Source organism: Dendrobium catenatum, unplaced genomic scaffold (assembly GCF_001605985.2).
Source record: "Dendrobium catenatum unplaced genomic scaffold, ASM160598v2 fragScaff_scaffold_1209, whole genome shotgun sequence".
In the NCBI taxonomy this organism is placed as follows: domain Eukaryota; kingdom Viridiplantae; phylum Streptophyta; class Magnoliopsida; order Asparagales; family Orchidaceae; genus Dendrobium; species Dendrobium catenatum.
The window spans coordinates 580,125-604,403 of record NW_021319671.1 but is presented as its reverse complement, the minus strand read 5'-3'; the positions used below and the strand labels follow the sequence as shown (position 1 = coordinate 604,403).

General features: G+C 36.8%; 2 protein-coding genes across 3 annotated transcripts; one reads left to right on the top strand and one right to left on the bottom strand.

The window, feature by feature from the left end:
* Positions 1 to 4,129: 4,129 nt before the first annotated feature.
* On the bottom strand, positions 4,130 to 5,204 carry LOC114580692. Of its 2 annotated transcripts, none has more exons than XM_028699052.1 (2): positions 4,498 to 5,204; positions 4,130 to 4,413 (listed from the first exon to the last, which is right to left on the bottom strand). In XM_028699052.1, the coding sequence occupies exon 1, from the start codon at positions 5,005 to 5,007 to the stop codon at positions 4,504 to 4,506; it is 504 nt and encodes a 167-aa protein (XP_028554885.1). In that variant the 5' UTR covers positions 5,008 to 5,204; the 3' UTR covers positions 4,130 to 4,413; positions 4,498 to 4,503. The 2 variants fall into 2 exon arrangements, with proteins under 2 accessions (XP_028554885.1, XP_028554886.1); XM_028699053.1 differs by having other exon boundaries at positions 4,130 to 4,386.
* A 12,082-nt stretch (positions 5,205 to 17,286) lies between these two features.
* On the top strand, positions 17,287 to 22,095 carry LOC110101589 (beta-1,3-galactosyltransferase 7). Its single transcript, XM_020829554.2, has 11 exons — positions 17,287 to 17,654; positions 17,854 to 17,959; positions 18,045 to 18,103; positions 18,211 to 18,413; positions 19,348 to 19,411; positions 19,635 to 19,707; positions 19,791 to 19,911; positions 20,310 to 20,397; positions 20,515 to 20,640; positions 20,718 to 20,827; positions 21,574 to 22,095. The coding sequence occupies exons 1-11, from the start codon at positions 17,548 to 17,550 to the stop codon at positions 21,720 to 21,722; spliced, it is 1,206 nt and encodes a 401-aa protein (XP_020685213.1). The 5' UTR covers positions 17,287 to 17,547; the 3' UTR covers positions 21,723 to 22,095.
* Positions 22,096 to 24,279: the final 2,184 nt, after the last annotated feature.

Sequence of the window (24,279 nt, the reverse complement as noted above, 5' to 3'; positions counted from 1 at the left end):
GAGAAATATCATTATGTGAAGACAAAATACCAAGCAATACCGAGTAATACCAAAAAATACCGAGTTTTTTTCTAGAAAAACTCAGTATTTTTTGGTATTACTCGGTATTGCTCGGTATATTTCTCGGTAATGGTCTTCAAAGAGTGGTATTTCCCGTTATTGCCAAGCAATACCGAGCAAAAACCGAGTAACTCAGTGATGACCGAACATAGAGCTACGTCCGGTCAGAGGACCTAATAAAAGTTCAAAAATGAGAGACCTTGATGATTCCCTTCATAATGTTATGATCACATGAAAAATCTTATGATAATATTAAATTCTTGTATATAATTAATTTTTAAAATATGACAAATATCATCATCATATTTTAAACCACCAATCATTACTTATAGAGAAGAAGACAACATATATTAACTTATTAATCATCACCATTATATCATCAATAATGACAAATTAGCTAATTAAGCTATTGCAAATCGAACTAAATATAAAGGCGACTATATAGAAAAAATATATAGTTATAAGCTTATTTTTAAACGACTTTCTTACATAGAGAAATACTGCCATTCCCAATGGTTGCACAGTTTGAAGTTCTCCAATTTGGTAGATACAAAAACAGCAAAAATAATGAATTTAATAAAACATGTTAAAAAGATTTCATTATGATATCAAAATAAATTAAGGTTTCATTTGGGACGGCTTTTTTATTATTATTGTGCCCTAGAATATTCACGGCGGTAGAGAAATATATATAATTTAATGTATTCGCTTTGTACGAAGATCCAGCACGCAATCAAATAATATAGAGGGTGCAACATTTATAAGAGACACTGAAAAGGGGGGAAATCACGAGGCCTAGCCCAATTTAGAATAATCCACTAGTATTTGTAGTTGATTACAAATGAGACCCTTCCTTGGGGGGAAGGCTAGAGCTTCACTTGATGTTACAAATATACATCATATGGAGTGCATTACATGGTGGGAATAAAAAGAATCACTAATGATGTGTTCGTTTGGTCAGAAGGACCATAGTTGATGAGCGATGGAGGTCTTAAAGACCATTGTCTTGCGACGGAAGTCGAAAAAACCATTATCTTGTGATGAAGGTCAGAAGGATCATAGTCGGCTAAGGAGGTCAGAAGGACCGTACGTAGTCGGCGGGCAACAGAGGTTGGAAGGACTTTATTCAATAGGCGATGAAGGTCAGAAAGATCGTGGTCTAGTGACGGTGGTCGGAGGACCGTAGTCAGCAAGCGATGGAAGTCGGAAAGACCGTAGACGGCAAAGGAGATTAGAAGGACCGTAGTCAGCGGACAACTGAGGTCGAAAATATCATTGTCTTGCGACGGAGGTCGAAAAAAATCATTTTTTGGTGATGAGGTCAAAAAGAATGTAGTCGGCGAAGGAGGTCAGAAGGACCGTAGTCGGCGGGCGATAGAGGTTGGAATGACCGTATTTGGCGGGCGATCGACGGAGGTCGAAAAGACTGTAGTCTGGTGACGGTGGTCGAAGGGTCCGTAGTTGGTGGGCGATGAAGGACAAAAAGATCATAGTCGATCAAGGAGATCTAAGGGACCGTAGTCGATGCGCGATGAAGGTTGGAAAAACCATTTTTTTTTGTGATGAAGGTTAGAAGGATCATAGTCGTCGAAGGAGGTCGGAAGGACCATAGTCGGCGGGCGACGGAGCCTAGAAGGACCGCATTCGACGGGCGACGAAGGTCAGAAATATCGTAGACTGGTGACGGTGGTCGGAGGGACCGTAATCAGAAGGCGATGGAGGTCGGAAAGACCATAATCGGAGAAGGAGATCGGAGGGACCATAATCGGTGGGAGACGAAGGTCGGAAAAATCGTAGTCGGTGAAGGAGATCGGAGGGACCGTAGTGGCGGGTGACGGAGGTAAGAAAGAGAGTAGTCGGTGAAGGAGATCGAAGGAACTGTAGCCGACGGGCAATGGAGGTTGGAAGTCTGGCGATGGGCGGAAGTTTGACGTCAAGTAGAAATCCAGCGATGAGCGGAAGTTTGGCATCTCAAGTAGAAATCCAACGACGAGCGGAAGTTTGGCGGCTGCTAGAAGTTCGATGAAAGCCGACGACTAGCAGAAGTCCAACATCGTATAGAAATCTGATGATGTTCGGCAGCCGGTGGAAGTCAGACAGTGGTCGGCCACTAAGCGGTGGTCCGACGACGGCCAAGCTAAAGTCCAGCAGCGGTCGACGGCCGGGTGATGGTTTGATGATGTTTGGGCTGAAGTTCGACGGTGGTCTGACGATGGTTGGGCTGAAGTTTGACGATAGTCGGCAGCCAGGTGGAAGTTCGACAGCTAGGCGGTGGTTCGACGAAGGTTGGGCTGAAGTCCGGGGGCGATCGACGGCTAGGTGGAAGTCCGGCGTTGGTCGACGACCGGGTGGTGGTCTGACGATGGTCGGGCTAAAATCTGGCGGCAGTCGGCGATCGAGTGGAAGTCCGGCGACGGTCGGCGGCCGGGAGGTGGTCCGACGACGGTCGAGCTGAAGTCCTACTGCGATCGGCGACCAGTGGAAGTCTGGCGATGGTTGGCAGCCGGGCGGTTGACGGTGGTCAGGTTGAAGTCCAGCGATGGTCAGCAACTAGGTGGAAGTCCGGTGGTGATCGGCGGCCTGATGGTTGTCCAACGAAGGTCAAGCTGAAGTCTGGAGACGGTTAGCGGCCGGGTGAAAGTCTGGCAATGGTCCGATGACAGTCGATGTGGGTTCGCCGGCGGTGGCACATGAACTCTTGAAGCCTCAGAGCTTTCTCCAATCTTGTTCCCAAGGCCCCCCTCTTTACTAAACTTTTATTGTGTATAAAAAGAAAATACTAATAGATAGCTCAACCTAAGAAAACATTATTGCAACATAATAATGTCTTCTCATTGGATGCAATTGTTGATAGACATTCAATGCATAAGTTTAAGAAATGTCACATTCAAATGCCAACCAAAACATTTGCATGTTGTAAGTGCATAAAAGTAAAAGTTTAGTAGTCATGTGGAAGGATAGCTATGGCAAAAAGAATTCAGTTAAAAGAAATCAATCACCATAATGGGTTCTCTAAAATATCTTCAAGCTAATTTTTTTTTTCTAATTTTTACTTAATTTAGAAGCAAATTAAAGAATGAACAAGTTGTTCATTCATTTCATAATGAATGCTTCTAATGTAGTCCACCATAAATATCTATGACAAGTATATCTCTAATGAAAGAAAAAGCTAAGAATAAAAGAAAACAATATTGCAATATTATCAAATTTATTAAAGTGCATCAATTAATCTATTAACTCCAAAGTTTATAAACATATCAATAGATCTTACATTAAATGAATGTCATTAAAATAAATTTGCAAGTCATATGAAAATAGAAAACACTAAGATAACAATAAAAAATTAAGGGTTCCAAATCTTATGAGGGCTAATTAGAACCACTTATCATTTTAGACTTAGGCTTCATTTGGGACGGCTTTCTTATTGCTTCTTAAAGCAGCTTTTTAGTACAAAAGTTTAAAAATTTGTACTCGAAAGCTGCTTAATTTAAGAAACGGTAAAAAAGCAGTCCTATAGAAGCTTTAGACCACTGTTTTTTCTTTACTTTCAAAAAAAATTTATGCTAAAACGTAACTTTATGAAGTAATTAGAAAGTCTTTCCTAATGAAGCCTTAAATGATATGATTTTCAAAAGAAATGGAAGGATTAGTTGGCTTTCCCCCTTTCAGAAGGGAGTTAAGTCCAATATAATTGGGTAAGTATAACCCTTTGAGGTCAAGGCATATAAGTTTCTTTGAAAACCTCCATTTTTACATTCAATTTAAACCTCCATTATCCTATGTAATTCTCTCAATACAAAGTTATTATTGATAGTAAAATATAAATCTTAAAATTGAATCAACATGAACATAAACTTTCTTTCTGTGATATTAACTTTCCAAGGATAATAATAGAGTTATAAATTTCTCTTGATATGAGCACATGATGATTATTATTATTCTTAGATTATGGCATAAATAAAAGTTTCGTCTGGGACAGCTTTCTGATTACTTTCTAAAGCTGCTTTATAGTAAAAAATTTATAATATTTATAAAAAATTATCCTAAACGAAGCATAAACTCGTAACGCTAAAAACCTCAAATAAGATACATTAACATATGTTTATTGTACACAAAATATTAAAAGTTTAGGGGGGCACATAGGAAAAAAAGAAGCCATAGTTGGCCATCCATGAGCTATAATATACAAGAGCAAGTACAAGGAGTAGATCGAGCTATGGCTTATTAGATGGAAAAATTATTACGTCCGGATAGAATACCGAGCATACCGAGTGTATCGAGTGCGGTACCGAGCGCCCAAATGATGTGGTGCTTTATTATTGGTCTCTGGACAAGTTCGATGTTAGCTCACCTCTATATAAAAAAAAAAAAAGGACAAGGACAAATAAAATAAAATCCCCACATTAAACTATAATATAACAGACAAAAAAAACCCACAAAATCTCAATCTACGACGCCATAGCAGGCCGCCGGCAGCCTCACCGGCTGGCAAAGCTCCAGCTGTGTGAGCTCATCCCTATCTCTGCACCTTCTCCTCCACAAGCTCTCGACGTAATACGGCTTCTCCTTCCTTTTCTCCACCGGAAGAGGCGGGTCCATCTCCTCCATTCTCAAGACTCTGGCCTCTGTCATCTGTTTCTTCGACTTACCGATCGCCGGAGAGCAGCAACTGGAGGCGGAGGAGAAAGAAGCTGAAACCGGAAAAAAGGAAAAGCCATGTCGGAGCGGTGGTGGATTCGGCAGCGGAAGCGGTGGAGGTAGTTTGCAGCGCTTGATCTGGCCCATACAGCTCACTCTCGGTGACGTTGGTTCGTTTGTGCTGCTTTGGTACCTCTGGTGGCGCCGTTCTGGTTCGGTGGAGGCAGGCTTTTTGGGACAGGTAGATTTGGAAGAAGAAGAAGAAAAAGAAGAAGATTTGATTCGCCATGCACGACCGATCACAGCCATGATGAAAGCTACTAAAGAAACAAAGGGGTGGCGTTCCAAGGGAAGAAGATGAAGTCGTTTAAATTAAAGTGCGCTGGTGGTTGATCAATGCCCGAGTGTAGAGGGATTGTCCTCTTCACGCACCGTGCACAAAGTATTTGATGTAATGTTAAGTGTACCTGGACCCAGGATTTCGATAAATTTTTATTTGTACTTTTCTTATGTGACAAAAAAATCAAACTTGATAAGATACATCTCAATACAAATTAAAATTCTAACTCTAGCTCTTATTTTAATAAATTTATAATCAAATTGAGATAAACTCAAAAATATCAAAAATGATATGATTCGAGTCAAAAAAAAGAGCTTAAGATTTTATTTGAGACATCTTTAACACGTGCATTTAAGAATTTTTTTGCTCAAAATCAATTTTACCAAACAATTATATATATGTTGTGTGATAAAAAATGAGGCAAACAATCTATGTGCCAGATCAAACAAGAGCAAATGAGAATGTAAACAAATGTAGATGTAAATGATAGAAAAGACCTGATAAACTCCTGAGCTTGGTGGATAATATGAGGCAAAACAGCTTTGAGCCTGTTTGCAAGGAGCTTAGCCACAAGTTCATAAAGAAATGTAGTGCTTCTGATTCTTCAATATAATAATCTAAAAAGTTTAGCTGATCACCTACCAATTCATGCTCTGATTATGCTCTCTGGTATCTGGAGAGGACAAATTTTTTATTCAGCTTACTTATCCGGTTATTGCATTTGATAATTTGAGCTGAAATTCAAAACTCTTTACCATACGGCCCATATTAATTCTTTGATCATAAAATATTTATTCAACATTTAATCGTCTTAATAATGTCAAGCCGTTCAATTGGACTATAAGAATGTTTAATTTGGACATTTTTTTGTCATCCAATTAATGCTCTAAAACTTTTAAATATGTTTTAAGCCCTTAATTTGAGCTAATTTGAATTCGTATTGCATTGATTCTCATATAAGCATAAATGATAAATTTTTCTTCTTCAGCTAGTTGTCCTAGGGCTTCCTAGCTCCCGCTTCCTGGCGGCTCTGGCCACCCCTGCTGCAGGAAAGTCTCCTTTTTCTCTTCTGGTTTTTTTCATTTCCTTCTTGGCTCGTCCACCTCCAGTCATTTGTGGACGGAATAGCGTTGAACAGTCTCTCTGATCCGAGTTTTTTGGAAGGATCATTTAAATCCCGCTCTTTTATTGATGTTCTTACTGGTTCCTCTGATGCTAGGTTTCTTGACCTAAGACCCTCTACATTTCGGGGCTTTCCCTCTCTTTGGATATCGAAGGAGAAAGTCATTGCGCTTGTTTCTCCTTTTCAGCTCTCGTTGGTAGGTAAATTTCCTCTAGGCGTCCATCCCTTGATGCTATTCGGAAGTTCTTCTTCAATCTCAAATTAAATAGGGATTTCTCAATGACATTGTTGAATCTGTCTCATGTTTTGATCAAATTGATAAATGACCTAGACTATTGCATAATTTTTTCTCATAGATCCTATTTTGTGAATAATAGCTACATGAAATTAACTAAGTGGTCCCCTCTTTTTGATATTGGAGTGGAATCCCCTATTATCCATATCTGGATTTACTTTCTCAATTTATGGACTCATTTTTTCCCCTCATATACTGCATGGGTTAGGTTTGTTGTTCGGTGAATCGCTTAAAGTTGATAATGCGACGTCTATGGGTTACCGTCTATCCGTGGAGAGAATTTTAGTTGAGCTTGACATTACTAAGCATTATTCTCATAGAATCTGGCTTTGTCCTAAGAATTATGATTATATTCAACATGTAGAGATGGAGGAGTTTCCTCTTGCAAGCCAATTGGGCACTTGAAGGGTGAATGTCGTCCCCTCCCCTCCGTTTCGGTCTATGCTAATGCTAATCATCCTATTAGCTTGGACGTGGAAGTTAATGCAGCTGGGGATGTTGTTGAAAATCCCACACCTAATCTGATCTCCCTCATGCCGATTGCACCTCATGGGGATGGTTTTGTGCCTCTCCATCCTGTGGTGGTCCCGTTGATTACTTCTTCTCTTATTGTTATTTCTCCTGATAGTGGCCAATGTGAGGTGGCAGGTGTTAATAATGTTTTGGTGCTAAATAATTGTGCTGCTAATCTTTCAGCCAGTCCTGATGTGTCTCTTAATTCCAATGTTGATGATAATGTTGAGAATATTGCAGATTATGTTTGTGTTTCTTTGGACCAAGGGGGGTCGCCCTTAGGATCATTGCTAGCTACCGGCTGTTTCTCCTATTACTGATTCTATTATTGATGTCCCGATTAAGATTATTTCAAACGATGAGTTGAGAGCTCAGTTGACGATAAATGTGAAAGAGTCTTGCGCGGTGCAATTGGATTGGCTTAATGAGTCATGTTCTTCGACTTATGGAGGGGTTGGGGATTTCAATGTTGGTCTGAGAAATGAGTATAATATTAATGTGGATCGTGTTGGTGATATTGATTCTCACAGTGTGGGTGGCAAGCGTCGAAAAAGTAAATCTAAAAAGAATTAATGGTTTCTGCATTCCCGTTGGGTTCTTTTTATTAGAATATGTATTTACATATATATTTATATATTCTCTTATTCTAGAACATCTTTGGCATTCTTGTAATTTCGGATATTTGCCTTCCCTCCTGTTCTATATAATGACAGGAGACTTCTCTGCTTAGAGAAGAAAATCATAATAAAGATTTTACATTCTATCTCTCATCTTCTCTCAAGATTTAGAAACGTAGATTATGTTTCTACATGGTATCAGATAGAGGCTGTCGATCCTGAGCTATGACCGATTCAGCTTCATCTCGCCTTCAAGATCGAAGTGCAAGTCTGCCGCCGGATGAATCTGCGATTCCGGCCACCCTGAAGTTCGTGGTCTCGAATCTGCGGAATCTAGTTACGTCTCCGCTTGCTCCTGAAAACTTCTTGATCTGGAAATCCCAGATTCTCAAAACATTGAGAGCAAATGGATTTCTCAACTTTGTTGATTCCTCTGTCACGCCGCCATCGCAATTCTTACAGACGTCAGACGGCTCCTCCTCGATTAATCCCGTGTGTTCTCAGTGGTTGTTGACGGGTCAAAATCTATCAGCGGCCATTTGTTCAACCATATCGGCGTCGATCCTTCCTTACGTAATCTCGCTGGAATCCACCGCACAAATTTGGGCTGCACTTGAAACACGATTTCAAGCCACAAATCGTTCGAAGGTTATTCAACTAAAGAACGCGTTGCACAATGTTTCTCTCAAGAACAATTCCATGACAGTCTATCTGTCAGGATTATCTTCTATTGATTCGGAGGATATAATACACTACATTCTCAATGGTCTTCCCCAACCATACCAATCCTTTAAAACTACCATTCGAACTACATCCTCATCTCTCACTCTTGATGAAATTTATCCTCTTCTCTTGAGTGAAGAGATTAATCTTGCCTCTGATGCTGCAAGATACTCTACCGGTCATGACCCAAACATGGCTCTGTTCACAAATAGAGGGTGAGGTCGCCGCTCCAAAAGCAAGAACGTTAACAACTTCAGCAACAGAACACTTTCAGCTGATCAATACAATGCTCCTATGACCAACCGCACCAATCCGAATGCAGGAGTGTTTTGTCAAATCTGCTACAAGCAGGGTCACTTGGCTCAAACATGCTGGCACAGGCTAAATCCCCAGTACATTCCCTCCACCAAGACTGAAAATACAGCACTCTTGGCTAGATCGGAACCCACGCATGCTTCTTGGTTCTTGGATTCAGGCGCCTCATCTCATCTTACGAATTCATTGAAAAATATGTCTATGGCTCAACCTTATATGGGCCAGGAAAACATCACGGTGGGCGACGGCAACTCTGTCAAGATTGCTCACACTAGGGCGGGTATTCTCCCGACCCCATCTCGTAAACTGAAATTATCTCAAATTCTTCATACTCCCTCTCTTAAATTTAATCTATTATCTATTTCTCAACTAACAAGAGATAACAATATTTCAATTATATTTGATCCTTCCGGTTTCATGTTGAAAGACCTGGAGACGGATCAAATTTTATTTTCGCGGACTGTGTAATGGCGGACTATACAACATTCCTATGGTATCCACGACAAGAACACATCCGGCGCTCACTGCAGCTACCTCAGCTGCTCATACGTGGCACCATAGACTAGGACATCCTCATAAACGTATTTTTGATTTCATTTCTAACTGTAATCCAACTTTGAAAATGAATAAGCAGCTATCTCAATGTGATTCTTGCAATGCTTCAAAATGTCATAAGCTTGTTTTTGGTAACTATCCTGAGCGCCAAATGCATCCCCTGGCCATTATTCATTCTAACGTCTGGGGACCGGCACCGTCGGTCTCGTGTCAAGGATTCAAATTTTATGTTATTTTTGTTGATGATTTTTCACGATATACCTGGATTTTCCCTCTACGCTATAAATCTGATGTATTTCATATTTTTGTTAATTTTCAAACTCAGCTAGAAAGATTAACTTCGCATCGTATACGAATCTTGCGGACAGATGGAGGTTCTGAATATGTTAATAATGCCTTCAAATCCTATCTAACACAGCAAGGTATCACCCATCAGCTATCATTCCCATACACCCCGGAACAAAACGGACTGGCTGAAAGAAAGCATCGTCACATAATCGAAACCACACGAACGCTACTTCTGACCGCCTCCATGCCTCACGTTTATTGGCCTGATGCGGTGAATACATCGGTCTACCTCATTAATCGGCTACCGTCGACTATTACAAACAACAAATCTCCTCTTAAAATTCTGTAACAACAAGAAACCCGATTATAATGAGCTAAAGATTTTTGGTTGCGAATGTTATCCGCTGTTACCTTTACATACTCGCTCTAAGTTGCAACCAACGTCTCAACAATGCACATTTATTGGATATTCTGAAGTCCATAAAGGATATCAGTGTCTTAACATGCTCACGAACAAAATAATGATCTCTCGGCACGTTCGATTTAATGAGACTAAGTTTCCGTTCTCTAATTCCAAACATGTTGTTCAATCCGCTTCTCCTTATATTTGTCCTCTTTTGCTAACACCTGCTTCTCTAAGTCTTCCTACACAGGTTTCAGATCAGCCTTGCTTCCAACCCACCTTGGCCAATACTCCTCAGCAATCAACTCAGAATCTATGTATTCCTAACCAGCTAGCTACAACCAATCTATCCAGGGACTTAACAGGTCCAACGCAGTCGATCCATTCTGTGCATCCTATGACCACAAGAAGCAAAACAGGCTCGCTCAAACAAACAAATCGACTCAACTTACTTCATCTTCACAGCTCTCAGGACACACTACAAGATCCCACTACATTTTTCGATGCCTTCAAGCACCTACATTGGCGTCAAGCTATGGCTGCAAAAGTACTAGCTCTCCAAAAACAGGGAACCTGGAGTCTCGTTGAACCTCCGGCCAATACATCGATTCTTGGCAGCCGCTGGACTTACCGTATGAAATTTCATACGGATGGTTCTATAGCAAAATATAAGGCAAGACTAGTCGCGTAAGGCAATAACCAGGAATTTGGTACGGACTACACGGAAACTTTCAGTCCGGTAGTTAAACTACCCACCATTTGTATCATGCAAGCCCTTGCCTTATACCACAACTGGCCGGTCCACCAATTGGACGTTGCTAATGCTTTTCTGCATGGCAATCTGTCGGAAACCATATACATTAAGCAACCCAAAGGATTTGAAGATGTCACCCGTCCGAACCATGTTTGTCTCTTGAACAAAGCCATATACGGATTGAAACAAGCTCCAAGGCAGTGGTACAACACATTTACGACTTTTATGCTAACTCTTGGCTTCACCATAGTCAATCCGACCCTTCATTATTGGTTTACAAAAAGGCTCAAGTCCGTATTTTCTTACTTATATATGTTGATGATATTTTGATTACAGGAAATAATCAAGACCATATCACTCACATATTAGCTAGGCTTGATACTGAATTTACTATGAAGCGTCTGGGCATAGTAAGTGAATTCTTGGGTATCAAAATATCTAAAACTAATAACTCTTATTTTCTTTCTCATGCAAAATATGCTCTGAAAATCCTCTCACAGGCGAATCTGACCAACTGTAATCCTCTGGCTAACCCCACCTGTACAAAACTTCCGGCCGAATTCAGCAGTCCCAGCTCCTACGAAACTCTAGCCATGTATCGTAGCATTACAGGCGCTCTTCAGTACTTAACCTTAACTAGGCCTGACATTTCATACAGTGTCAATCTCCTCTCTCAAAATATGCATCAACCTCATCCCAAACACTACTATTTGCTCAAACGTGCTGAGATATATAAAAGGTACACTACATTTTGGTTTATCTATCACAAAAACTGATCTTTTTTTAAAATCATTTTCAGATGCGGATTGGGCCGATGATCCTCTAACAAGGAAATCAACAACCGGTTTCTGCTTCTTCTTGGGTGACACACTTATCTCTTGGACGGTAAAGAAGCAAAAGACGGTCTCTCGCTCATCTACGGAATCTGAGTATCGAGCTTTAGCCGCTCTATCCTCGGACATCATTTGGCTCCGAAGGCTGCTTACCGACTTTGATATTACTCAGAATTATCCTACTAAATTATATTGTGACAACATGTCGGCAATTGCCCTCGCCAACAATCCTGTGTTTCACTCACGGACGAAACACATTGAAATAGATCAGAAATTTGTTCGCAGTCACATTCAACAAAACCGCATTATTCTTCATCCCATCAGCACAAAAGATCAAGTCGCTGACATCTTCACTAAGTCGCTGTCCACTCCGTGGTTTCAGAGCTTCGATTCAAATTGACGATCACTCCAGACCCATCAATTTGACGGGGCATATTAGAATATGTATTTACATATATATTTATATATTCTCTTATTCTAGAACATCTTTGGCATTCTTGTAATTTCGGTTATTTGCCTTCCCTCCTGTTCTATATAATGACAGGAGACTTCTCTGCTTAGAGAAGAAAATCATAATAAAGATTTTACATTCTATCTCTCATCTTCTCTCAAGATTTAGAAACGTAGATTGTGTTTCTACACTTTTTATGTTCTCTTGGTGTGCATTTTGGTTTCGTTGAGTTGGTCGCTTTTTAAGAATTGTGATGCAACTGCGGGGTTTGCCGCTTTTGACTAACATGCACCTTGATTTTGTGCCATTATTCTATTTTCAAACAATGATGAGGATTGGTGATCATTCCTCATTGCATTTTGGGAGCCTTTAGTTAGGTTTGGAGTTGTGGCTTGTTGGCTGTCATTATCTGGTTAGTGGTTTGATGCCTCCAATGGAAATGTCCTAACTTGGATTGCGGGTTGTTGCATGAGGCCCCTTTCTTGAGCCTGGGCATCTACACCTTTCTATCTGGCTCTTCTTTCTCTTTGTAGCCTTCTTTACTTTGAGGTTGTGTGTGTGTGTGTGTGTATATATATATATATATAGGGGCGGAGCTAGACTGGGGGCCCTGGGGGCTTTGGCCCCTACTGGCCAATTACCATATAACAGCAAAGCCCACAGTAACAAAAATAATCTAAAAAGAAATAGAGCCCACGCTGGGCTTGGGGTGGATTTGAGCCTACGCCACCCAGGTTTTGCAAGATGCAATAACCATCTGATCCATGGAGCATTTCACGTTCCTATTTCAAGGATTTAATTTATATTGTAATAAATTTTGAATTTTCACTTCCTCACATATGAGCATTACTATATAGTCTATATATATAATACCATCCAAACTACTCAGCTCGCTCCTTATTTTTCAATGGGCCTGAAAATAGAAGCAAAATAGAGACGAGCTAACACAGTGTTGTACAAATAAATTGAAAGCAGTTGAAAGAAAGCTAAATTGAATCATATATTGAAATTGAATACAATTAAATAAATACTAAAATTAATTGAATTATAAAAAAAAAAAATACTTCATAATGATTATCATGATAGCTCTTAAAACCAAATTTTCATATATCTTCGTCGCCAAAATCTCACCTCAGCACCCACGGCATCACAACATTTCGATAACATAATCCCACATCAGTCACTCACTAGCTCTGTTATCACAGCACTTCGGCAACAGAATTCCATCTTGATTTCCTACTAGTGTCAAAATCACATCACAACACATCGTATCATATTTTTTTTTATATTTTTCAATGCATTTCATTAATTAAAACATAATTAAACTGAATTAAAAAATTATCAATATGCTCTTAACGGTGGACAACAGAAATATTATTGAGCAAAAAGTTCATAATTTCAAATCATAACTAAATTATCAGAGACTGTGTAATCATTCTAAAACTTTAATTGAACTGAAACATTTTTTTTAGGTGTTAAAATAATTTTTTGAGTAGATAAAAATCATTGTATTTTCAAAATCACTTGGTTAAAATTTTTTATAATATTCTTAAAATATGCATAATCTCAATCTCTATAACATATAAAAAGTTGCACGATGAAAGGTTTATCCAAATAAAATTATACTTGTTTTTCGATAACGAAACTACAAATTTGATCAAAAAAATCTCAAAAGCATCAAATAATTGAAAACTGAAATAGCCAAAACATAATCTATCTCGAGACGAACAAATTTCTCAACTGGATTGACAAACAAAAATCACTTTACAATCTTCAAACAATAACTCTTCATTCTCTATCCTCGCTTTTCTTCTTTTTTTTTTTTCGCTCCAAACCCTTCTCAGTTAAGAGAAAAAAGAGATTTAAAAGGCATTTAAATAAAATCTATAAAGGTTTAAATTTTTATATAAAATAATAATATTATTATTATTATCAAATTTTCAGTTTAAAATTCGTATAAATACTTTTAGGGCATCAAAAAATATAGAAAATATCAAAAAAAAAATTATAGAAATATTCATAAAATATCTCATTTTGTTTAGAAGATTTTGGTGAAATCAGTTTGCAAATTTGTCATCTAATGGTCCCAAAACTCCCACATGTACCAACATGCTACAAATGTCAAATTCTTAAGAAATTTCACAACCGCCTTTATGAAAAAAATTAGTAAACCTAAAGCAAAATAATATAAATGTTATGACAAAGATAATTTATTATTTAGAATTATAATGACTCGAAAATAAATTCTTGATTTTTGTAGGTAAAAATATTTTTAAAAAATTTTTAAGTTATAACAGCTTGATTGTATGAAAAATATATGCAATATAAAAGAAAAATAATGTAAAAGAAATGTGATGTAAAATAAATGCTTTGGAGTTATTTAGATGAATGAAAAAAGAATACCCATAAGAAGCTCGACCACCAACACCTAGGGGTATAAACGAGTCGAGTATTAGCACTATCAAGCTTGGCTCGTCAGTTAGAAAGTCGGTTTGAACTTGAGCTCGAGCTCCAGTCTAGCTCAAAAGGCGAGCTCGAACTCGAGCTCGTCTCGCTATATACAAGCTCGAGTCGGCTCATGAGCCTCGCACATGTCCGAGTCTTGTAGTCGTCCGCCTGATTGCATCCCTTGTTCGAGTTCCACTCCCCGCACGAGCGCATTGAGTTTCGAAGTTCTGATCATGCGTCGTTTTCTCTCTCACGGTTTCCTTTTCCTGCCTACGAGCTCCGATCTCACATCGTCTTCCGCGTGCTATCCCCCATCCCACGTCGTGAGCCGCTCCACGAGCTACCGAGTCGAGCGGTATGCTATTGGAGCTTGAGCTCGATAAGCCGTCGAGCTTGAAATCCTGTATGAGCTCGACTCGAGAGCTTGATAAACTCGACTCATCAAGCCTGTTAACGTGTCGAACCCAAATTAACCAGCTTGACTCAATTACACCCCTAATAGCACCATCCATTGAACGATGAAACTATAGTTGGATTCACAATATGAGTTGAGTAACATCATTAATATATGCACTAAATCACTCTGTTAGCCAACATCTTGTTTTTTAGAAAAAAAAAAATTAGACTCTAAAGAGCATAATTGTGATTTCTTGCAGAAGCAAGATTTTATAAATGGAAGTCAATAGCATAAAGAAATTTTTTTTATTAATTATCTAAAATTTAAATAAATTTTTAAGCCCAAAATAAATTTTAAGTTTTTTTATTTGCTTTTAAAACAATTTTTTCGGCTTAATTTGATATAGCTTTTTTATTACTTTCTAAAAAAAAATTAGTACACAAATTTTTAGTTAAAAATTTTTTTTATTAAAATATTGCTTTAAAAAATAATAAGAAAATTATTTCAAATGAAGATTTAAATTTTATTTGGGCCAATTTTTTAATGTTTTATGAAGCAGCTTCCTATTTTTTTTTTTAACTTGAAAATTTTTAACTAGAAAATTGCTTTACAAAACAGTAAGAAAATTATCCCAAATAAAATCTTAATGTTAAAACTTCCTAAAATTAACCAATAAACAATTGCCAAAAACTATCTCAAAGAAGCCTAAAACTCGAACTTTTATTAGGTCCTCTGACCGGACGTAGAGCTACGTTCGATCGTCAATAACATGTCATCACGTGCTCTTACTCTTTACCGCGCGGCCCGACGACTTTACCCGAACCGGAACTCGGGAATGCTATGTTCGCGTATTGCTAGGTATTACTCGGTATTTGCTCGGTATTGCTCAGTATTGTTAGGTATTGCTTAGCAATAACGAGAAATACCGCTCTGTGAAGACTAATACCGAGTTGTACCGAGTTTTTCTAGAAAAATTCGGTACAACTCGGTATTGCTCGGTATTACTCGGTATTTGCTCGGTATTGGTTATTGCCAAGCAAAATCGACCAATACCTAGCAATACCGAAAAATAGATTTTGCATCGAGATTAGTGCCCGATCAAGATAATTTTTTGAGGATGTATCAGTGCCCGATCAAGTTAATTTTTGCATGATACATCACAAACGAAGCCTAAAACTCAAACTACAATTTCTTGTAAAAGCTATGATGATATCCAAAGAGTTTTAGAAAAAAATCATCTAAAATCCAAAATTTTGGGATAAAAATCTTAATTTGCCCCTTAACTTCCTCAAAATTCTAAAATTTCAGCCCAAAATTTTACAAATCAATCCAAAGACCGAACCAAACAAATATCAATAAATGTTGAATCAGTTTCCATCAAAAACGTATCGAAATTAGCTAAACTGAATCGAAGTTATCGAAAATTTATATTAAGAAAAAAATATTAAATGAACTTTTTTTTTTACTTCAGATGCGATTTAAACTGTTTAATTTAATTAATACAAAACGTGTTTCGTCTACGTTTAAATAATAATTAGTAAAATTTGGTCGCCGAATTGGTCGATGTGATGTGCTTAATTACCTTCTTTAGAATTAATTAATGTATCTTACAGTTTTCTGCCTTCCAAATGCCAAACGCCACATTGACCCCTAACTTTCTCTTTAATTTGCTTATAAAACTTCTCCTTTTTTTATTTAAAATTCATTTCAAAATAAATTTTTATTAATTTTTTACTACTAAGGTTTATTTGGAATGTTTTTTTTGTTGCTTCTTAAAACAGCTTTTTAGTACGAAAATTAAAATTTTCATGCCAAAAAATTGCTTTAAGACGCAAGAAGAAAGCCGTCCCAACTTTTTTATTGCTTAAAAAAAAAAATTTAGTACAAATAAAAATATTTTTATACTAGAAAGATGAATTTTGTTTAATAAAAAAAAATTATACTAAAAAATTATTTTAGAAATCAGTAAAAAAATTATTCCAAAAAAGAAGCCTAATTATAAAAGAAAACTTCCAAGCGTTTGTTTGTATTTGAAGGAAAAATATAACTCTATATTAAGAGAAATTATGTTGAATAAAAGATATTTCCTAAATATATTTGTGTATGTTATGACAAAATAATTAAAATTTTGATAAGATATTAAAAATAAATATGAAAAATAAATGTATTTTTTAATCAAAAATGATGTGAAAACCTTTAAAATTATTTTAAAATTTAATACAACATTAATTATTTATATATTATATTAAAATGAAATTTACTTTAATTAAAATTAATTATATTAAACTAGTCATTAATCAGTAATTAGATTAAGAAATTAGTCGAATAGATTATAGAAAAATAATTCATAGCCAAAATAATCTAATTCTAATTAACTACATTAATATAATTAATTACTACATAAATCAGTTCATTAAAAGCAAACAAATTAATTAAGCTCTGCAACTTACGGTAAAATTAAATGATATTTTAACGGGTTTGACTGTGTTTTTACTTAATAAGAATCGAATTTCTTGTCTGCTTTGATTTTTAAAAGAAATAGTTCGGCAGGCAGCTTAGTTACCTCCTTCCTCTTGCTTTCGCCGAGGAAGCTTTCTTCTGCTGCTTAGCGGTATCATTTCCTCGCCTGCAAGCCGTCGTCTTTGACCTCGTCTTGCTTTTTCTCGTCCTTTGTCCTGTTTGCGGAGTTGCGGGTCTTTTGCTCCTTTCGAATCTGCTCGGGTTCTTCTTTAAAGGTGTTCTCTTTGTGGGAAACGGTAGGAGATAGAGAGAGTAGGAGGAGGAGAGGAGAAAAATGATGAAGACGAGGGTAAATGGCGGCGGGGAGAGGAGGGTGTCGACGAGATGGATTATTTTGCTTTGCCTAGCGAGCTTCGGCCTTGGAATGCTATTCACTGATAGGTGAATTCTTGATATCTTTGATTAGTCCAAGAAGTATTGAAAAGATGAAATTTTTAGGGTTTTTTTCTTCTTGATGAATGAAATCATTCAATTAGAGCGTTTGGTTTGTACTGTTTGCACAGTTTGTCATTACGTGGGAGTTGAAATTCTTCGTATTTGAATTGGTTTTCCCTAAGTTTTGAGCTTTTGGATTGGTTAGGTTTCCAGATTTGAATAGGCGAGCAGATTCGAACTGGCAGATGATCTCACAGCAGCGGAAGGAACAGGAGCTTCATGTTGTATCAGAAGATTGCACAACTAAAAAGGTCAGAACTTCAAATACCAGTTCTTTCTCCGTTTATTCACCTTTTTTTTTTTCTTATTATATCAATATTTCAATGTTCAAAATAGAAGCTTGGCCAAGATAAGGATGTAATGGGAGAGGTCACAAGGACTCATGAAGCCTTACAGTGAGTTGATGGATTCTGAACAAGACGAACTTCTTGTTGATTCGTTTATTTGTTAGTATTTGAATTTTAGAGTTAGTTGACATTTTTATGAATTTGATTGGTATCAGATCTTTGGATAAGACAATATCAACACTTCAGATGGAGCTGGCTGTAAGCAGGAGCTCGCGTGAGCTTACAGGCTCGAATGGTTCTCCTGTCATCACAGCATCCAGTGAGCAAAAAAAGAAGGCTTTTATCGTTATTGGGATTAATACAGCATTTAGCAGCAGGAAGAGGCGTGATTCTGTCAGAGATACCTGGATGCCTCAAGGTTTCTTTTTAACTACTTCCTTTTTACATTATTAAATCTGCTAAATCTGTTAATTATGCTTCAATGTTGTAGAGATGGCTTCAATATGCTTAGTCCTCAAATCATACTCTTTAGTGATTAAATTTGCTTGTAATTCTTCAGCTAAAACTATCATTTTCACTCTAAGCTGTAATGAGAAAGGTTGAGGGTTGATATTAGGATGATAGTTAACCACTGTTCATTAAAGGAATCCAAAATTAAAGATTTTGATATTGTTGGGATAAGGCTTATGACGATGATGATGATGATGAGTGTCTCTGTGGCCTGACTGTTTCAGATATTGATGAAATCTATGCATCTTTTGAGATAATAACTTATGAACAAAACAAGTTTGCTTAAGGAAGACAGTGCATTAGAGATAAAATGTGTATGACATTCCTTTACGTGTCTGCTGACTGATGTTTTGCAGAATTGGTTTCTATCACACATCAAATATCCTTTTTGACTTCACCACAAATGAGGAGAAATTATTATGTGTGTAGGCCGGATGCAAAACGCCTTCCGGAGACCAACCAAAATGCGTCACGTTGACAGTACCGAGCTGCGATACCGAGCAGTACAGACTACAGAGCGAAGGGGTGACGTGGTGTATTCTGGTTGGTCTCCGGATGACCTTCGGCGTCCGCACAGAATAATTAATCCCAAATGAAAGGTCGTGTGAATAGTTTGTTTTAGCAACTTTGTAGAATGGCCATATTGATTGAACCAACACTTTTTCTTATTAAATTTCAGATTAGCAACACAACTGTGATGCAACATCAGTCAGTGATTTTTTTTTTTTTTTGGGCAAAAAAAAATTGCATCTGTCGTTTCATGTGTGCACGACAGATTTTTCCCTCACTTTTTTTTTTCTAGCTTTATAAGAATTACATCAGAACATTTTATGTCCACTCAGGTGAGAAGCTAAAAGAACTAGAACGTGAGAAGGGCATTGTCATCCGGTTCATGATTGGCCACAGGTATTTTTTCTGCTTCTATCTATGTTATCTATAACAACGAGAACACCTATTCTATTAGACTTGCCTTAACATAAATTTATTTCTAAATTGTATATCTCTGTGTTGCTCATCCAATGAACTTAGCCGTATTACCCATCATAGTGCAATCAAAGTCCTGTAAATTGTGTTTCATGGGGCCTAATTCGTGCACTGACCTAACTTGTCTTTGATTTTTCTTGTGTAGTGCTACAGCAAATAGCATTCTAGATAGGGCAATCGATTCAGAAGAAGAACAACATAATGACTTTCTTAGGCTGGTAAGGCGCATTTTCTCACTATTTATCCAAAAAAAGCCTAAATGCCTTGATTTTTCATTAACAACTTCCATGAATATGATCAGGATCATGTTGAAGGCTATCATGAATTATCTGCAAAGACAAAGATTTTCTTTTCTACAGCAGTTACTTTATGGGATGCTGAATTTTATGTCAAGGTGGATGATGATGTCCATGTTAACTTAGGTATATATTTATTTGAAATTTTTATATATATATAACACCTAAAATTATTAAAAATACATATTCAACATCTAAAATTCTATATTTACTAATATACCATCTAAAATCCCCTTTTCCTTCTATTCTAACACTCCATTGAAGCAATGAGATATTTGTTTTCACTGTGAAAGAATGCCATTGATGGGGAAGACAGTCGCTGATAGTGATTTTTGATGGAATGTTTAAACGGAATGTTAGAATTTTTAGGTGGTATATTAGTAAATATAGAATTTTAGGTGTTAAATATGTATTTTAAATAGTTTTAGGTGTTATGTATGTAAAAATCCCTATTTATTTTCAATAAATTCTTGCATATGCCTCTTTAGACAGATCATTCCACTTATAACACTTATATGTTCTAGGTATGCTGGCTGCAACTCTCTCTCGCCATAGGTCAAAACCAAGGGTCTACATTGGGTGTATGAAGTCTGGTCCAGTTCTTTCAAATAAGTATATCATCTTCCCCTTCTCCAGTCTGCTCATCCTGCATGTATAAATTATGAGATAATCATGTTGAAGCTGTTCTTTTCAGCTATAAAGTATCGCCTTTTTCTTAATTTTTTACAGGAATGTGAAGTATCATGAGCCTGAATATTGGAAATTTGGAGAAGAAGGGAACAAATACTTCCGGCATGCAACTGGCCAAATCTATGCCATCTCGAAAGATCTGGCAACATTCATTTCTATCAACCAGTAAGTCATGGCAAGTGACTTTTGTTGTACAGAAATAACTATTTTGTGGTTTTAATGTGTTGTTTCTTTTTGTATAGGCCTATACTTCACAAGTATGCAAATGAAGATGTTTCTCTTGGTGCTTGGTTCATTGGGCTTGAAGTTGAGCATATTGATGACAGGAACATGTGCTGTGGAACTCCACCAGGTTTTGTTTTTTTACCTGCAGTTTTGGAAAAATTATTCTGTGCGGAAGCGGAACCCGATGCCTAAGCCCGCAGCTCGGTACTGTTCGGTACCGAGCATCGGTACCGCTCGGTATGGCTGAAGTTAGGGGTGTCAATTTCAGGTTGGGTTCGTGTCGAACCCGAAATTGACCCGACACTATTAGGTCAACCCGAACCTATTCGGGTCAACCCGAACCCGATCCATTTTTGCAAACGGGTTAGTTTTTCGAATCCGAACTCAACCTGCTTCGGGTCCAAGTCAACCCAACACGACCCGAATGACTCGGTGCCAACAAAAAATTGCTAGTTTTTGGGTCCAAAAACGGGTCAATCTCCGCTTTTCGGGTCAAAATGGGTTAGAAACGGGTCAACCTCGGGTTGTCAGGTCAAAACGAGTCAATTTCAGGTCAAAGGGTCAACCCGAACCAGACCCGATTTTTGAAAGGGGTTGAATTGTTGAACTCGAACCCAAACCCGTTTCGGGGTTCGGGTTGACCCTAACCCGAAATTTTCGGGTCAGGTTCAAGTCGGGTTTTCGGGTCGTGTCAAATATTGACAACCCTAGCTAACGTGGCTCATTCTGATTGGTATCCGGATGTAGAGCTGTATTTGGCATCTGCACAGAATAATCTCTCGTAGTTTTGACATTTCACTCGATCAATTTCCACAATAGATTTCACTCAAACATTTCATCTAACATCTTCAACAAATGCTTCCTTGTGTCCAGATTGTGAATGGAAGGCTCAAGCAGGAAATGTGTGTGTTGCATCATTTGATTGGAGTTGCAGTGGCATTTGCAAGTCGGTGGAGAGAATAAAGGATGTACACGCTCGCTGTGGGGAAGGGGATGGAGCTGTATGGGGAGCTCTCTTCTGACTTCATTCTTTCTCAACTGTATCGACTGGTGAAAATTCCCATTCACTCTCAAAGACTCACAGGTCTCTGAAGCCTCGAAGCTTCTGTGAGTATTTTTTCCCATTTTCAGCTGTACATGATCAGGTTCCTCCTCAGCTGTAGATTCATAAGAAAGAATATGGGATCAAGATCATGTTTTATGAAGAATCTGGAAATTTGTATTTTTCATTCTTTGGTATGTTTTTTTCTTTTTATTACAGCAAGTTAATAGATCTATTATCTTTTCAGAGAGGGTATGTGTCAGTTTTGAAGTTATAGCCTTCTTTTCTGATAGTTCTGTAAGAAAATTGCTGTATGCTATCAAAGATATTAAAGAAATTTTTTTGTTGATGAAGGAGATGTTGTTTAAACCGGTCCGTTTCGCGTTCAATTTGGTCGGATCCGAAATTAAACCGGGTGTTTTGATGAACTACTTGAACCAGAGCCATCAAGTTCGATTAATTTTTCAACCAATGCAACTCAGCTTAGTATTGAATTCGAATCTTAAGTATATAATATATAATATGTTTATGAATTTATCCTAATTAGCTTAAATGTCCTTTAAAAAAAAGTTTTTAAACCACTGGACCATACGAAACACGCCATTTTGCTAACCGGTTTATTTCTATCTTTTTTTTTTTTTAATGTTTAAATATAAAAATTTCTTAGTGTTATCATTTTTTATTTTAAGAACCAAAATAATTTATTTCTTTAACATTTAAAAATATATTCTAAGATATTTTCACATGTTTAGATTTCAACTAATTTGAATAATTAGATATTAATTAAGAAACTAGGATTTATTAATGCATGCTTAAAATAATTAGTTGTATTGGTTCTTGGTAATGATATATATGTCTGAAAGCATTTATTAAAATAATGTTCATTAATAATCAGTGACTGAATTAAGTTCTTTAATTGTTTTTTTTTTTAATTCAATTACAGTAAATATCTCTACAATAATAGATTAATTCATCAATTATTTGAATGAAAATGAATTATGTAGTCTAACTAGCAACTAATTAGGATCTAAGTGATCTTGGCGGAGCCGATACCAATCTTCTCGATTATTAGAATGTCGTTACTTGTTATTTTAATTTTTTGTTATTCGAATGTAACCTGTATTTTGATTTTTTTTTAGTATTATACTTCTCAATATCTGTTATGTATAAGAATTTTATCTTAAATTTTATCTTAATGTTAACTTACATTAATTAATTTTGTAAAAAAATTTAGATTTCTAAAAAATAAAATATTTCTAATTTAGTATTTTAATTAATAATAAAAATATTCTAAACTTTAATCTTTAAAATTAATTATTAAGTTTCGAATTAAACAAAAAAAAAATGCCCTATGAACAGTGCGACGCCAATATTGACGTCGAACTGTTCATCTCCCTTCAAATGCCTGCAAATATAACGATCAGTTGGAGGGAAGGAAGAACGACAAACACTGGTTTGCCGTTCGGTTGGAGATGCCCTTAGAGCGTCTAATACTCATTTGACGTCGCAGGTTTGCTGCATTAGATCCCCAAATAAAACACCATTTGCGTGAGAGTGAATTGTGCGACACCAATATTAGCATCACACTGCTCACACGCTATTTTTTAAAAAAATTGAAAATTAGGTTAAAAAAAGTATGAGAAAGAATATACACATAATATTCTTTTTTGATGTTAGAAAATCAAATTTGGTTGGATAGAGTTACTACAATTTAGAGTATTAATGCATTTTGGAGAAAAAATTATGTTTTTGGAGATGGCCTTAGCAATGTAAACTTTAAGAAGGTGAAGAAAGATGCTCTTATGAAACTTTTATGTCAGAATTATGTTTTTTAATTGCCAAATTATTTTTTAATATTAATTTTACAAAGAAAAAGTGAATCATTCATAAATATTTTTAAATAAAAAAAGAAAAACAAATATTATAAATAGGCCTAAACCAGAACTCATAAACTGAAAAGTTCCACAGAAGAGAACTTAAAAATCTAAGAGATTAATTAAGACTACCACAATATGAGAAGTTAGTGAAAGGTCAGCCAATGTCTTCGCTGCTGCCACCGCTGCTTAGGCTTCGTTTGGAACGACTTTCTTATTATTTTTTAAAAATAACTTTTTAATAAAAAATTTAAATTTTTGTATTAAAAAATTACTTTAAGAAACAGTAAGAAAATCATCCTAAATGAAACCTTACTCTCCTGTCTTCCTTCAATACATAGAGTCCATTCACTAGCACATGAAGAGACTTGCTTCACTGAGATGTGAAGAACCATAGATCAAATAGAACAACGAAAATGTGCTGGCAAACTAAATTTGAAATAGGAAGAGTAAACCATTGCTGTATTACCGAATTGAAGACTTCGAAGGATAAGTGCCTTAAAAGGCAATTGTTTCTTTCTTATATTTCCCAATAACCAAATCATACACTAAGGCTTCGTTTGAGACGGCTTTCTTGTTGCTTCTTAAAGCAGCTTTCTAGTACAAAATTTTTAATTATTGAACTAAAAAACTGCTTCAAGAAGCAGCAAGAAAGCCGTCCCA

Excerpts from the sequence above, each read along its gene's own strand:
- LOC114580692 (XM_028699052.1), bottom strand. The coding sequence starts at position 5,007 with ATGGCTGTGATCGGTCGTGCATGGCGAATCAAATCTTCTTCTTTTTCT.
- LOC110101589 (XM_020829554.2), top strand. The coding sequence starts at position 17,548 with ATGATGAAGACGAGGGTAAATGGCGGCGGGGAGAGGAGGGTGTCGACG. Across the intron at positions 18,104-18,210 it reads AGGACTCATGAAGCCTTACA|ATCTTTGGATAAGACAATAT; the intron begins GTGAGTTGATGG and ends GATTGGTATCAG. Across the intron at positions 20,641-20,717 it reads ACATTCATTTCTATCAACCA|GCCTATACTTCACAAGTATG; the intron begins GTAAGTCATGGC and ends CTTTTTGTATAG.